The sequence below is a fragment of the Engraulis encrasicolus genome, chromosome 2 (assembly GCF_034702125.1).
Source record: "Engraulis encrasicolus isolate BLACKSEA-1 chromosome 2, IST_EnEncr_1.0, whole genome shotgun sequence".
Taxonomy (NCBI): domain Eukaryota; kingdom Metazoa; phylum Chordata; class Actinopteri; order Clupeiformes; family Engraulidae; genus Engraulis; species Engraulis encrasicolus.
In genome coordinates, this window is record NC_085858.1 from 23,322,034 (window position 1) to 23,338,796 (window position 16,763).

At 46.3% G+C, this 16,763-nt stretch overlaps 1 protein-coding gene across 2 annotated transcripts in view; it reads left to right on the forward strand.

Moving 5' to 3' along the window:
- The window catches only part of tex2 (testis expressed 2), a 71,244-nt gene that overhangs the window by 37,569 nt on the left and 16,912 nt on the right, over positions 1–16,763 (forward strand). For both annotated transcript variants that reach the window (XM_063184052.1, XM_063184062.1), the window contains exons 3-9: positions 2,903–4,579; positions 5,049–5,244; positions 6,094–6,294; positions 6,992–7,144; positions 9,248–9,431; positions 11,800–12,026; positions 12,796–12,939. In XM_063184052.1, the coding sequence (XP_063040122.1) occupies positions 2,928–4,579; positions 5,049–5,244; positions 6,094–6,294; positions 6,992–7,144; positions 9,248–9,431; positions 11,800–12,026; positions 12,796–12,939 (2,757 nt within the window). In that variant the 5' untranslated portion in view covers positions 2,903–2,927. The remainder of the gene's footprint in view (positions 1–2,902; positions 4,580–5,048; positions 5,245–6,093; positions 6,295–6,991; positions 7,145–9,247; positions 9,432–11,799; positions 12,027–12,795; positions 12,940–16,763) is intronic.

A 16,763-nucleotide genomic window follows, 5' to 3' on the forward strand; every position in this document is an offset into this window, starting at 1 on the left:
CCTCTCTTCTCTCCTTTCCTCTCATCTCATCTCTCACTCGCTGCCTCTCTAGCCCCCTCTCTCCTCTCTTCTCTTCTCATCTCTCACTCTCTGCCTCTCTGCCTCTTATTCTCCATTGTGTTTCATCACCACACTGTGTCAGTCTGACATTTTGAATGTCTGGGAAAAAAATCGGGTTGCGAAACAATGGTTCTATTCACACAGACCGTCTGCACAAGCACAAACAAATAAAGAATTTCTGGTAGTGTCAGTTGTGTAGTCAGAATAAAAATGAGCAAATACTAAATCAATTGGCCTTACTATTTACCATTTTTTTCCAGGAATATTGAAAGTAAACCACAGAATTACGTAAAGCTCTTTAATGCCTTTAAAGCATGGGATGAATAAAGCACATCTAATACTTCAACTATTCATGTATGCATCAACCTATACATTTATATTTTTGATAAAATTGACTTGAATAGAATTGACTTAATCTAACTTCCCATCTTGCCTTGTGCTTGTGGCCTCGTGATGACGTCACTGGCAATAGAAGTTTATTTCAATATCTCGCAAAAGAGCAATTTATTAAATATAATTTCCTCATTTGCAATCAGGATGTTGAGTGGAGAATAGTCCCCCAAAGGTTGTTGTGGTTAGTTTGACAGCAGAGAAACGTTCTCCACGGAGGTGGGGCGTCAGCGATGTGCGAGGCCACAAGCACAGGTCAAGGACAGGAGTTCAGGTTTCGGAAAGAACCCCTGGGTTGGGTCTTCAGGAGAGAGATTACTTGTGATGCCAGATGACCAACCCAAACAATCAGCAAACGGTGGAGGGTTCAGTCTGGTGGGGCGAAGGATGATGCATTACATGCAAGCAGAGTACATGTAACAACTGTAGCGATTGGATATATACATGGGTTGCACGTTTGTAAACATCCCCAGCTGCTCACCCCTGGTTACCCACTCTTCAACCTCTGATTGTTGGAAACTGCTGTCACTCAAGAAATGAGCTCACATGGTTGGCTACTTAGCATTTTGCCCCTCCTCACAACACGAATGTTTGTAAACATGAAACCTACTATAGAAACATATTTCAAAGTTCGCCCTTCCCGCCAGTGATTGTATCTCCGTTTGACCATCTGGATGGCGTCAATGGCGTTTTAGTAGTAGCACATATTAGTGAGGTCCAACTACCCGGGCTCCACCCTAGCGGTGACGCAACACCTTCGGCTCAGCTACACACACTAGGGCCAGGAGCTTGTGTATGACGATTCCGTTCCCTCCACCCACTTTGTCTGGAACCAATCAACTGAGCTTTTCCAACCGTCCTGGGTAGAGGCGTGTTCAAGGCAGTGGCGTGATTTAAGCAGAGACGTTCTAAATGTTTGGTTTAAACTTCGGCACAGCCCTCAACCAGTAGCAAGCCGAGGTAGGCGGGTTAACCAGGCCATTTGGAAACACTGATCGTTATAGTCCTGGTCAGACCAGAATCGCGGTACGTGATCTGAAGTCTATGAAAATCAGGCAAAAATCAAGGTCCAACCACACCTAATGACACTATTGTGCTGATTAAAGTTTTTTTTTTGCTGGATTACCTAAGAAGCATTTCCATTATCATACCAGAATTACCAGTAAATGTATGGCCATTAGCTGTGGTTGTACCAGAGAGAGTAGAGAGAGAGAGGTTCCATTGGCCCATTGTTTCCGGGTTCTATTATTGGGGGGGAAATCCCCCTTTAGGCAGACCTAGGCAGACCTGAGGACTGTTCTATTCAATGATAGGAGCATTATGACACGCCCCTTTAGGCAGACCGGAACCTGGTCATGTTAGGTGCCCATAGAAACCTATTATGTTGGCATATCTCTATATACTTAAAGAATCTCTGGTTAGGATAGGATAGGATACTTTTTTTATTCAATATCTTTTCAGGAAATATGTACAGATCATTATTTTTAACATTGATATTGTAAGGTAAAAAACCCCAAAAAGCCGCTCTTGGCTGCTTGTCGCGGGGAAACCCAAAGAGACAAAATACAGAGAATAAAGAAAAAGACTAATACTAAAAGAAAAACAGAGTAAAAGAAGAGAAAAGAAAGAAGAAAAAAGAAAAGAAAAGTTATGAGTTTGAACTAAAAAACGACATTTAGATCAGCACTCCATGTGACTTGGCCTCACACAAATCCCACCTCACTCACGCAACCCCCCCACCCCCAACAGTCACAAAGTGATATAGGTGACCCCCCCCTTCCCCCCTCCCCCCACACACACCTCACACAGACAGGTTGAAGGGCTATGTGTTTCGCTTACGAGTTACAGTTCATTTTACAGGGTGGGCCTTTTCCATATCTCAAGGCAATTTGCATCTATGGGGTATATTTACACAATAGCATTTTTTTCATTTCTCTTTTAAATTTTTTTAGTGATTCACACAACTTCACCTCTTCCTCTAGTTGGTTCCATATTTGGAAACCCCTGCAGGCAACACTAAGACCTGTGGTTTTTAGTTTTCTTTTCTTGCCCCAGTAAAGCCTTTTTTCTCTGGTGCCATACCGGTGCAGGGGTCTACAGACAGGGATGAGTTCACATAAGCAGTGGTTGAGTTTATTTATGACTTGATGAATTGTGACAGCATTGAGAAAGGTGTTTAGATCCTCAAGTTTCAGTATTCTGGCTGCTTTAAAAAGGGGTGCTGTATGACTTCTTGAATGTGACCAGAAGATGGTTCGGATAACTTTCTTTTGTAGGCATTGAAGTTTGTGTAGGTAGCTTGGGTAGGTGTTACACCTGACGTTGTACCACCTGACGTCTGAGCCCAAAAAACAAAATTGACCCTTGAATTAAATTAGTACGAGGGCGTGGTAAGACCATGCAAGATCACATCAGTATTTCAATAACACCTGTCCCTCCTTCTCTCATGCAGGTGCTGAGCTGAGGGGAGTTCAGTCATGAGCTGGCCAGGTGGTGGCAGTGGTGGCACCAGTGACCCTGTGGAGTCCGATCCCTCCGTCCCATCCTCCTCTCCCCTGAGAACCTCGACCCCTGGCCCCCGTCTGCAGGTGCAGCGCTCGCTCTCGCGAGACACCATCACCATCCACTTCTCCGCGCAGGGCGGCGAGGAGGACGAGGATGAGGAAGAGCTGTACGGCCCCCTGCTGGACCACGCCGGCGTTGCGGCGGGCGTGGAGGCCGGAGAGGAGCTTAACAGCCACCACCACCAGGGGGCGAAGGCGAGCAGCGTGGCGACAACGACGTCAGCAGCAGCAGTTACTCCTGCTGGTGTTGTGGGAGCCGCTCCTCCGCATACCCAGTCCCCAGCCGTGGCCATCCTGAAGTCCTCCCCCTCCTCATCCTCCATGTCCTCCATCAGCTCCTCCTGGCCCTCCAACGCCCCTCACCAAGCCCCGGCCCTGGCCCCTACGCACCCTCTTTCCACCAGCTCCTCTCCGGTCCGAGCTCCACCACCGACGGCAGCTCCCACCCCGACGCCGGCCTCTGCGTTGCCCTCTAAGCCCTTCATGAGCCCTGTCAAGTCCCTGTCGTCGGACATTGAGCCCAAGGAGCCCCCAGGAGCTCAGCCATCCTCATCCTCATCCACCTCCTCCGCACGTCAGTCCCACTCCCAGCCACGCCGCCACCTGATGAAGACCTTGGTCAAGTCACTGTCCACGGACACGGCCAGGCCCGACGCCTCAGACTCCCGTCACCGGCAGTTCTTCAAGCAGTTCAGCCAATCTCGCCCTGGAGGAGGAGGAGGTCATCCGGGGCCTCCTGGAGACTCCAAAACAGCGCCCTCATCGCCACTGGCCTCCCCGCTGGACGGACGGCCGTCTTCGTCCTTCTTCAAGATGTCCGAGGTGGAGACGCGCATCGAGGACACACGCCGGCGCCTCTCGGAGGTCATGAGTGAGCCCTTGCAGATGCTGAATAAGTTCATGGGTGAGGAGGGCAGCAGTGGTGGAGGTGGGGGCTCGTCCGGGATTGGAGCCTCCGGGTCGGCTGGTCAACGGACCAGGACTCTGTCCTCCAGCGCGAGCGAGCTGACCAGTCTTGCTGGGCTTAACGGCCAATCGGAGAGCAGCAGCTACAGCATCAAGGAGGAGGACCAGGGGGACCTGGAGGAGGATGGTGATGCTGAGGCTTGGAGGGAAGCTACTAGCATGACCAGTGCCCACACGACCAGTCGGACAGCCTCAGGCTGCGGTCCTGAGACGACCGTGATTTTTTTATCCTCATTATCATCATCGTCATCATCACCGCCAGTGCCACCACTCCCTCCTGCCGCCACTCACCCACACCCGCCCCCGCCGCGCTCGCCCTCCCTGGGCCTGGAGCGCTGCACCATGTCGGCCTTGGTCAGGCAGGAGGACGAGGAGTTCTGCGAGCTCTACAGCGAGGACTTTGAGCAGGAGTCGGACACGGAGACCGAGGGCTGGCACGACACGGCCACCGCCGCGCTCCGACGCCAGAGCAGCCTGACGGGCGCTTACGACACGGACGATGAAGATGATGATGCTGACGATGAGGATGATCTGGAGATGGACCGGGTGCCGGGAATACCCCACAACAGCCTGTTGCTCCTCATCTCAGTGGTATACGGGTATGTAGGCTGAAATTTTAGGAATAAATTGAGTTTACTGCAAGATTTAAATCGCATCTGTGTTGACCAAACAGTGGTTTGCATAACACTAACTTCTGACCTGGGACTAACTTCTGGCCTGGGACTGGGAAATTAGCATAGTAGCATAGTATCATAGCATAGTATCATAGCATAGGCCGTAATGAAATAAAATCTGCAGAGCTCACTGTAAGATGTTTGTCCAGCTGAATTATTATTTTTTGTAAAAAAAGTTTGCACGCTCTTTTGCACTCCTTGCTGTCCAATCAGAGGAAGACCGCAAGGTCAAAATATCATCATGCCAATGAATGAATAATAAGAAACAAAGAACGGAAAGAAAACATCCAAAGGAGTGTGCAAACCTTTTTTTCAAAAAAACATCACTTTTTTGTTCAGCACCAGGGATTGTACCCAAGCAAAGACACAAGTGCCTGAATTATTATTCCTCCAGATACTTTGTGCTGCCGCTGCCCCCCTACGTGGAGGCAGTGCTGATGGGCATGGCCGCGGGGTTCATGTTGGCCATCCTGGTGGTGTGGTTGTCTGCACCACGCCACGCTGCCTTCCCCTGCTCCGCTTTCCCCAGGAGACGCAAGAACCGCTGGAACCTGACGCTGCTTGATATCAAGGAGCCCGGGGTGTTTAAGGTAGGTGTTGTCTTTGATCTCCATTCTCACATTGTGTTAAAATTGCACAACAACATAGACTCTCACATTGTGTTTTGAAACCCTGAATCATTTTGTAAACTAGCAGCACCCATGGAGGAAGGCCTTTCTTGTTGCCTGTCCAAGGGGCCCATTGGGAGGGGCCTTTCTTGTTTCCTGGCCCTGGGGCCCATGATATCATAATCCGTCCCTGCATCTGCATTACAATATGTGCAGTTCACCATCTCATTCCTGTGTTGAGCAGTAGTTACACTTTGAATTGCACTTAGCTTATATGTATACCATGCCAATATGTGACTCTAGCATTGGAAACTAGCTTTTTGCTATAAATGCTATAATGCTTGCTGTTTGGCTTTTGTTCAACCTACATGCTATGTAGGTATCTGTCCCTAACAAATACAGTAAACGAAACTTAACTAAACTAAACTAAACTCAGGGTGTGCTGCCTTCATCTCAACAAAGATGTTTTTTGTGCAATGTGTAATGGATGATGTTACTCCTACATACAACTAATCCCAAGAGATACATACTCTATACAACAGCCCCAAGAGTCCCAAGAGAACTGTAGTGTGTGTCATCCGAAGATGAACAGCTATAATGTGAGAGGAACTTGGCAAGAGGCAATACTTAACACACATAACACACATGCTGTGTGTGTGTGTGTGTGTGTGTGTGTGTGTGTGTGTGTGTGTGTGTGTGTGTGTGTGTGTGTGTGTGTGTGTCTGTGTGTGTGTCTGTCTGTGTGTCTGTCTGTGTGTCTGTCTGTGTGTCTGTGTCTGTGTGTATGTGTGCACATGTGAATGCACACATGTGATACATACACCACTGTAGGGCTGGATGAATGAGATCCTGAGCTATGACCCGGAGACGTACCACGCCACCCTGACCCACTCCGTGTTCGTGCGTCTGGAGGGCTCCACGCTGCGCCTGTCCAAGCCCAGCCGCAACATCCCCCGCCGGGCCTCCTTCAACGAGGCCAAGCCCTCTGTCACCTACGTCAGCCAGAAGATATACGACCTCACCGACAGCAAGGTGCTGCACTTGTTAACCTTTTCATACAGAGCCTATGTTACAACTTTATTGATTCTTAGAAGAAGATACCGCACACTCTTGTCCATCGTGCTGCAATTTGTTAAGGCCATACGGGCCGAAACATTGTTTTCTTAATAAATTGCAGCACGATGGACAAGAGTGTGCAGTATCTTCTTCTAAAAAACTGATCTACCCGCTACCTGCACCTCGGAACCTCTGGTGTGCGTTGGTTTCCTCCTTCAAAAAATAATTGTATTGTTACCAAAATGGCAATCACCACCATGTCCTAAAACATAAGACCCAATGTCATAGCAATGTTGGTATGATGTAGTTACACTTTTTCAGCAAATAGTGAATAGGATTGCTGTCTGTTCTGCTGCATATGCATGGGTGCTTTTGTAAAGGATGCTATTGTAACTGACTCGCGTGTGGGACAGCTCTTTCTTCCTCATGCTGAAGGCACTCAATTGAAAAAGACACAAATCTAAATATCCATTATACTGTATTTAAACAACATGGCCATGAAAGTGCTATAGCGCATCAGGATTACGCAATAAAGCTTGTGTAGGCTTTGGACTTCAACCTTTGGTCTGCAAGTCTTAATGCCCTAACCACTTACCATTGACAGCTCATGATTCACCTTGATCTAAAAAAAAAAAATGAGACGAATGCCAAAATGTGAATGCCCTGTCTGCAGATCTCTCTGGTGCCTCAGAGTCTAGCCCGGAAGCGTGTGTGGAACAAGAAGTACCCCATCTGCATCGAGCTGGGTCCCCAGGAGGATTTCATGGCCAGGGCCCAGGGGGACAAGGCCGAGGCCGGGGAGGACAGGCCCTCGTCTGCAGGAGGGGTGGGTATTCTGCCCTACAAAGGCAACGTGCAGTAACTACATATTTTGTCAAAATTGAGTTTAGACTGAAAGTGGACTTCATTACACCTCCTTTATCTTGTGTCAAAGCCTTATGGCCAGGGCTCCAGAGTGCGACCAATTTGGTCGCACATGCGCCCATTTTTTTCCATAGTGCGCCTAAAAAATATTTTTAGGCGCACCGGTGCGACCAGCCATCAGTAGAACAAAATTAATTGCCAATGCTAAACACCCGTTTTAATGGCCATACAATTAATAGTCATTCTGCAGTAGGCCTACTGTAACTGGCCCATCACATAATAAAACGTGTCAATGCGTCATTCAACTCCGCTGAACTATCTTTCTCCCCCTTCCTCTCGCTGAGGCAGCCCGACGTTTCAGAATAAAATGTTCGACTTCGCTAAACTATCCGAGTTCACGTGTGCTCGCGAGTTTGTGTTCTCAACCAGGGGAGTTCTGAAACGGACGAGAGGGTTACAATCACGGGGAAAAAACGAGATGGCTTGAGGATATATTAAACATCGGCCACTGATCACAGAAACGCAGACGGGTGCGCGGATAATAATGGTCCGCTTCAGCCGCGTGCAGAGCTGGCCATTCAACAGGTGACACGCAGTCGGGACTTCTATGAGAGTTATTTGATAGCGACTCCAAACTGCCTATCTGTCGGCAAGGCATCGTTCATGCACATTGAGACAGCACGAGGGAGTGAGCGCACAAAATTGTGCTGTCCTGTCGTAGTGCTAGCTAAGATACCACAATCATCATGCAAAGGGAGAGCGCTAAAAAATGGGGAAATAAAAAACCCAATTCACCTCTCGGGACTTCAGTGAGAGTTTTTTGATAGCGACTTCAAACTGAATATCTGTCGGCAAGCCATCGTTCATGCACCTTGAGACAGCACGAGAGAGATAGGTGGGAGAAGCGCGCACGAAATTGTGCTCTCGTGTCTGTTCATAGCGCTTGCTAAGATACCCAATCATCATGCAGAGGGAGAGCGCTCAAAAATGGGGAAATACAAAACCCAATTCACCTGTAAACATAGGCTATTAGTGTCTAATGATTTTAAAAAATCATGACATTTTTAACAGGGTTTGAAAAATATCTATCTATCTATCCATCCATCCATCCATCTATCTATCCATCTATCCATCCATCCATTCATCCATCCATATCTGTGCTTGTGTGTAGCCTTATTGCTTAAAATTAAAGCTTAGGCTAGCTTAGGCCTACTTGTAGCCAGGACGTGGTAGTTATGTAGCCTACTGTCATGTCTTTTGAGGAGCACATTTGGAAGACTAGCCTCTAGCACATGGAAGGCTCCAGGTCTTTTAAAATAATAATAATTTCATTAATTATTATTCTTTTTCTTCTTCTTCTTCTTCTTCTTATTATTATTATATTATACGGTCTATTGCTTTTTTATTGGCCTATTATTATTATTATTATTTATTATTATTATTATTATTATTATTATAAAGCTGGGGTGCGTGCGTGTGTGTGTGTGTGTTGGGGGGGGTGAACATTTGGGTGCACCTAAATTTTGTGCTGGTGCACCTAAAAAATTTTTTTAGGCGCACCAGTGCAACCAGTGCAAAAAGTTAGTCTGGAGCCCTGCTTATGGCCTAAAAGTGTCCCATTTTAGAGATACAGTATATGAAATTTGCAGTAGCAGCAACAACCAACTTAAGACCAATACTTTAAAGGCATTGTCCTCAGTTTAATTGTTGGCGTGGTTAATGCACTTTGCCTTTGTGGGTCAGTATTGGCAAAGGGTTCACGGTTCCATATGCATCACGATACACATGCCACGATGCGATTCATGCACTATTGCGATGCATTGCAATATTTACTTCAGTAAATTCATAAGTCAATTCATTTTAGTTATCATTTTAGCATCTGGGAGAGAGCTTCCATCACAACAGAAATATTGCCTACTCTCTACTGAACAAAATGAAGCAGTGGCAAATGAAATGTTATTATTATGAAATAATCGATTGTCATGAATCGATGCGGTACGTACTGTATATCGTGAAAATAAGTATTGCGATGCGTTACCGTGACGATGTTTTTGCACACCTCTAGTCTGCAGCCGACAAGCCGGAGGGTAGTGCAGCTGCTGAGGAAGGCATGGTGAGGAGGCCGTCAGGTGACCTCACGCTTTACCTCTTCGGGCGGACGGGCAGGGAGAAGGAGGAGTGGTTCCGTCGGATCCTCTTCGCGTCCAGACTGAAGTCTGAAGTCAAGAGGCCTGCCAGCGTCGCAGGGGGTAAGGGCACATTCCATTCAGATCAGAAGCACACTACTCTAGTCTAGACCAGGGGGGTATGTGCGACCCTGGAGACATTAGAAATGGACTAGGTCCGAAACGTCTGTTGCTCCAGTTTTAGCCTCTGACTTCTTATGTAACTTTCGGCTACAATATACATCTTCTACACAAGCACTTTCTACATAATTTCACAATTACGGTACAGTACTGTATTACACATAGTAATAAGTTGACACATTGAACTGACTGGTAATGTAAATAAATAGCAACCAGAATAGCTCATCAGTGCATTGCCATCCTACAGTAAAGAGATGGTGAGGGACGGTAAGCGCAGGTGGTATGTCTCAGCTGAGTAAGCCTCACTTGGCAGTGTGAACAGAAAAAAGGGCGAATATTACTCTGCAGCACTTTCTCAGCACTTTTTCCCAGCACATCAGACAGTTTCCTTGGACTGGCAGGCTTCATTGTCATGTAGGGATATCTGCTGTGCATTCATAATGACGCTTTGGGGCATCACTCGAGGAGGTGCAGAATGTACAAAAGATGAAGGGCGCAAGAGGACTCTCTTCAGTGTGTGGAATGTTTACTAAAGAATGCTGTGCATATGACCTTGATAAATGGACACCAATGGGCGTCTTGATGCAGTCACAATTACAGCTTGCTTTATATCCCATGGCATGGGGTAGTGTGATTACAATATGCTGTAGGTCAGTAGCAAGGATATTGAAAGATTTGAAATATATGCTGTTCACTAAACAAGATATTTGGCTTTTAGGTGAAATGTCAGGATGAATATATGTATACAAACAAGCAAACAAACCAACAAATCAATAAATAAAAACAACCTCAAGCATCTTCAATCACAGTCACGGTACCTGTAATTCACTATTAGCTAATTCATATCCATATACTCATATCCATATTCTTATATACTACATACTATTTTACCAAAAGCCAAGTATCCCTAACTTCTTCCCATTTTAGGTGGTAACGGTCCCACTGTTCACAACACCAACCATAAACAGTGGCAACAATCAGTACAACTGTTCAGTCAGTGACTGAGCAATTTGTCAAATACAGTTTAGACTGGAAATTGACTTAACACCTCATTTGTCCAGTGACTAAATCTCATTTTCCTGTGTATAAGCATCATGACTACAAATGCTTGAGTGGGAAGTGTGTTTTCCCAGTTTCGGTTTCCATACAGCTACTACATTTTGCCTTTTCTTGAAGCATAATACCAGGGATGGATTAACTGCACAGGCCTACGGGGCCCAGTCCCAGGGGTCCAAGAACCAAGGGGCCCAGAACCCCCCTGCCTCTATATTTCCATTTTTATTTGCATCTTTTAAAGGGGTATGCCACTATTTTGGGGTTTAATACAGTTAAAATCGTTGGCTGGGGTTTATAAAGGTGGTAAAGTGTCAAAAAAGTGGTAAAGTTAAAAGAGGGAGTATGTCGCTAAGCTAGTGAAAGTCAATGGATCCGTGTAGCATTGCTACATGCTACACGGATCCATTGACTTTCACTAGCTTAGCGACATGCTCCCTCTTTTAACTTGTCTTAAAACAAGATTACGGCTTACATGAAAAATAAGACACTTTACCACCTATATAAACCCTGGCCAACGATTTTAACTGTATTAAGCCCCAAAATAGTGGCATATCCCTTTAAATGCGCTCAGTAGTTTTACATCAACATTTTATTATAATAGGACCAGAGTTTGTGATTAGAACATAGGAATTAGAGAATATCCTGGGCAAGCCGCAAAATAAACATGTTATCGGGTGTTCAAGAAAAAACGCTGGAGCTCTCTAGCCTGTAAATACAGTATATACCTTGATGTCCGACCCACTGCTCTGTTCCCTCCCAACCCACCTGCCCTCTTGTGGGCCCCTGAAAGTTTAACTGGGCCTCAAAGTAAAAGCAACCAAAAAAGCAACTAATGCATCATATCTCCATGTCTCCAACTATAGCTCCCACCACCCTCCCTCCAGTATCCTGCTGTTGTCTCTGGGTGGTCTGTCGCGGAGCAGCAGCAGTAGTTGACTGAGCTAATCTGTATGGCCCTATCCCTAGTATATGGGTGAAAGACGCTCTTTTTGGGCTCAGCTGTCAAGTGGAGTAACAGCATTTAATGCCCATAAATTAACTAGTAATTGGTGGTTGATATGCTGCAATGAATATGCTCCTTAGATAGTCCACTAAAAACAAACTGAAAACAAAACACCCATACAATAGTGGCACTGGCTGTCGTTGCGCCACCTTGACATGTGCTACTGCTGAAACGTCACTGACCCATATACAGTATAATATACATCCATGTCTTCAACTCACACCACCTCTCCCTCCCTCCCTCCATCCACAGTCCTGCTGCCGTGTCACGGGGGCCTGTCCCAGAGTCGCAGCAGTAGCCGGGGGAGCCTGGAGGATGGTCAGCCGCTGCTGCCCCGGCCGCGGGAGCTGCCCGCGGGGTTGAAGCAGAAGATTCTGGACTACAGCGTCTACATGGCTCAGTACGTCAGCCACGCGGACACCAGCCGACCAGCCAGCCCCTCCCCCAGCGCCACCAGCAGCCCTGGAGCTGGCAAGAAGGTAGTTCAAGATAAAAGATGAAAAAAAGTTTGCCTGTAATCCAGAAAATAGTTTGATTTTTCTGTTCCCACTTTTACCTTTAGGCTTTAACCTACTCCTTCAAAAGGTAGTTCACCCACGCTTATCAAGAGTGATGGGCAACCTGGACTCATTTGTTTGGGGCAGTTGTGGCCTAATGGTTAGGGATGTGGTCTTAAGATCAGAGGTGTGCAGGTTTGAATCCCACCTTTACCTTTCCCTACACCTCCATCCATGGCTGAAGTGCCCTTGAGCATGGCACCTAACCCCACTGTATTTAACTGTAAGTCTCTTTGGATAAAAGCATAGGAAAATGTAATGTAAATCCAGTGCCACATATTGAAAATGACTTAGTTTTACCTGTCCAATTAAACCATGTGATTGCCTGGTTGAATGATCACCTGTCTGAATTGGACAGTTAAAACCAAGTCATATGGAATATCTGGCACTGGATTGTTCACTAATGAATCCAGGTTTCCCATCTCTGCTCAATAAAGAAGTTATGTTATGTAGTCAGCTGGATGTGTTTTGAAAGTTTAGAGGCTCAAGGTCCAAAAAAGGCCAGTTGCTTGAAACTGACAGATGGGGAATCTTGATGGAAGCTTCCCTGATGGCAAAGGGATGTTGAATTGACGCAGATTATTGTCAAATCAGAGCTAAACAACACCTAAAGCCATCGATTCAACGTCCTTTTGCTATTAGGGATGGGATTTTGCTACTGATAAACTACTTCCTGTCCACTCTGTTCCAGTTGCTGGAGGGTCAGGAGGAAGGCTCCGAGTCGGAGGCCTGGGTGAACGCGCTGCTGGGGAGGATCTTCTGGGACTTCCTGGGCGAGAAGTACTGGGCGGACATGGTCTCCAAGAAGATACAGATGAAGCTCAGCAAGATCCGGGTGGGTGTCTAAAGCTTCGTTCAGTAAGGCCGGGCTAAAGCTACGTTCACACACACATCACTACTAGTTCCTTGTTCAGAGAGTAAAGTTAATAGAATGTCTATGTGTTCCAGTAAAGAGAGGCGAGGAGAGTACAAGCAATGCGATATGGGTGGATTCCGAGATAAAACATATTTTGTATTTGTATACATTTGGTACTCTTGGCAACCGCCTTGTCTGCTTATGTGTAGCGCCGGCCCTGTAGGCCCCTATAAGTAGATATGTTGATATGTTGATATATAGATAGAAGTACAGTACAGGCCAAAAGTATGGACTCACCTTCTCATTTAATTAATTCTCTTTATAGAGATTTTAAAAGAACATAATACATTTTCAGAGAGGGCATTATTTCTGTGCATGAACACATGTATAATTTTTTGCTTAACAAAAAAATGAAAATATATAAAAAATAAAAACAATTATTTTAAAAATATCAAAAAATGCCAAACAGTGACGTCAACACAGCAAAACTGAGGACCCCACGTGTTTCAACAAGCTTATTTTTCTGTCTATTTTCAAGTAAAAATACCCAGTCATTCGAGTCCATTTTAATTTATACAAGCAATACAAGACAGATTTTCTTGATCTGATAATAGGTCACTTGGTCAGCATAGCTGGTTATCTAGGTGACACAGTGATCCTAAAAGTAAAAGTGATAAACCCTGCCACAGATTCCCTCCAACACAGTTTTGACCTCTCCAAGTAATTGGCTGTGACTCGATATCATATCATGAACATGTCTGTAAAATGCTTGTATTGGAAAGTGTTTACAACTAGGTTTTAGGTCTCAAAATTCCAGTTCTACAATTCTAGTGAGTTATTGGAGGACTTTAATGTTCAATTAGGATTGACACATGACTTTATTTGAAAATAGACAAAAAATAAGCTTATTGAAATGTGTGGGGCCATCAGTTGTGCCGTGTCGACGTCAGGTGGATAGACAGCTGTCATTGCTGTTGGACAACAGCTAGAATTATATTTTTTGGTAAGTACCAGTAACGTGCGCTGGGATTTATGGCTGGTGAGGCAACTTTTTCAATATCAGATTTTCAAATAAATAATTGCCAAATAGGCCTACCGACAAGTTCCATATGTCATAGCAGCTTTCTTAACATAAGGTAGGCCTACATATTTTGACATAAGCTTACTGCATTTCCGCAGAGAAAATGCTATTAGATCTCTCTCTCTCTCTCACACACACACACACGCACACACACACACACACACACACACACACACACACACACACACACACACACACACACACACACACACACACACACACACACACACACACACACACACACACACACACACACACACACACAGGATTCAAACAGTGGTCTCACATATACCACACAGCACCAATGTGGACAGCAGAGCAGAGGAGAGGAGAGTAGTGGAGAGGAGAGGAGAGAAGAGGAGAGGAGAGAAGGGGAGGGGAGAGGAGAGGAGAGAGGAGATGAGAGAGGAGGAGAGGGGAGGAGAAGAGAGAGGAGAAGAGATGAGAGGAGAAAGGAGGAGGAGTGGAGAGGAGGAGGAGAGGAGCTCAAGGAGAGGAGAGGAGAGGGAGAGGAGAAGAGAGAAGAGGAGAGGAGATGGGAAAAGAGAGGAGAGGGGGAGAGGAAAGGAGAGAAGAGAGGAGAGGGGGAGAGGAAAGGAGAGGAGAGGAAAGGAGAGGAGAGGAGAGGAGAAAAGGAGGGGAGAAGAGGAGGGTAGGTGAGGGGAGAGTAGTGGAGAGTGTAAGCTCCTTCACAGCCCACTGCTCTCACACACACACACACACACACACACAGGATTCAAACAGTGATCTCACATAAACCACACAGCAGCAGCAATGTAGACTGAGCATCACGGCGGATGCTCAAGACACACAGGATTCAAAACATGGTGTCATATAGACCACTGAGCACCACGGCGAACAAACCGGTGTGATAGCTTTCGTGATACGAACTGGATTCTCGTGCAAATGTAGGCCTACAGGCAAGCGATGTGGGACAAAGGTGTGGCAGGAAGCGAATGTCAACGTAAACAGATATTACACACGCTTCAGTAACGTGCGCTGGGATTTATGGCTGGTGAGGCAACTTTTTCAATATCAGATTTTCAAATAAATAATTGCCAAATAGGCCTACCGACAAGTTCCATATGTCATAGCAGCTTTCTTAACATAAGGTAGGCCTACATATTTTGACATAAGCTTACTGCATTTCCGCAGAGAAAATGCTATTAGATCTCTCTCTCTCTCTCACACACACACACACGCACACACACACACACACACACACACACACACACACACACACACACACACACACACACACACACACACACACACACACACACACACACACACACACACACACAGGATTCAAACAGTGGTCTCACATATACCACACAGCACCAATGTGGACAGCAGAGCAGAGGAGAGGAGAGTAGTGGAGAGGAGAGGAGAGAAGAGGAGAGGAGAGAAGGGGAGGGGAGAGGAGAGGAGAGAGGAGATGAGAGAGGAGGAGAGGGGAGGAGAAGAGAGAGGAGAAGAGATGAGAGGAGAAAGGAGGAGGAGTGGAGAGGAGGAGGAGAGGAGCTCAAGGAGAGGAGAGGAGAGGGAGAGGAGAAGAGAGAAGAGGAGAGGAGATGGGAAAAGAGAGGAGAGGGGGAGAGGAAAGGAGAGAAGAGAGGAGAGGGAGAGAGGAAAGGAGAGGAGAGGAGAGGAGAGGAGAGGAGAGGAGAGGAGAGGAGAAAAGGAGGGGAGAAGAGGAGGGTAGGTGAGGGGAGAGTAGTGGAGAGTGTAAGCTCCTTCACAGCCCACTGCTCTCACACACACACACACACACACACACAGGATTCAAACAGTGATCTCACATAAACCACACAGCAGCAGCAGCAATGTAGACTGAGCATCACGGCGGATGCTCAAGACACACAGGATTCAAAACATGGTGTCATATAGACCACTGAGCACCACGGCGAACAAACCGGTGTGATAGCTTTCGTGATACGAACTGGATTCTCGTGCAAATGTAGGCCTACAGGCAAGCGATGTGGGACAAAGGTGTGGCAGGAAGCGAATGTCAACGTAAACAGATATTACACACGCTTCGATATGGTCACCAAATATTTTGGGACTGTCATTTCTGTTATGCCTACACTTGGAATTAAATCAGAGTCTTGTAGTTACACGGGTATATTTGATTTACCTCAACGGTACCCTGTACTCAACTTTACAAACAGTTACCGGGCACATGAGAATCCGGTGCCCATCAAAGCTACCACACTGGACAAGAATCACGGCGGATTCTCTCCCTCCCCACGGGTCTCACAAACACAGGCTTCACACACATAGGAAATTGGTCCTACCTGAACTCGTGCATCAGGTCCATGCGCCTTGGCGTTGTGCATGCTAACGTTACTTTAGCCGGTGCTGTTCATCCAAAGCCCCAAACGTCGCCCCAAACGTCCAAAGCAATTTGGCATTGAATATGAGTAGCCGCGAGGATTTGTGTTTCGTGAGGCTCCTTAGTCCTTAGTAAATTGTTAAATCGTAAAATCCCATGCGAATGGTCTTCCACACATTCTCGCCGGTTGCAAACAAGACACAGGGGAAACAACAATATTTTCTGCAGTGTTGTACCACTCACTTTGAAATGATCGGGTAGTTATTCTGACCGGTCACCTGAGTAGGAAACCCTTCAGCTCTGTCGGTCCTCCATTCTTTATCACATATTTTCCCCTTGGAAATCCAACTTTGAGAATGCTCTTAGTTTCGTTATGGAATCCACTTG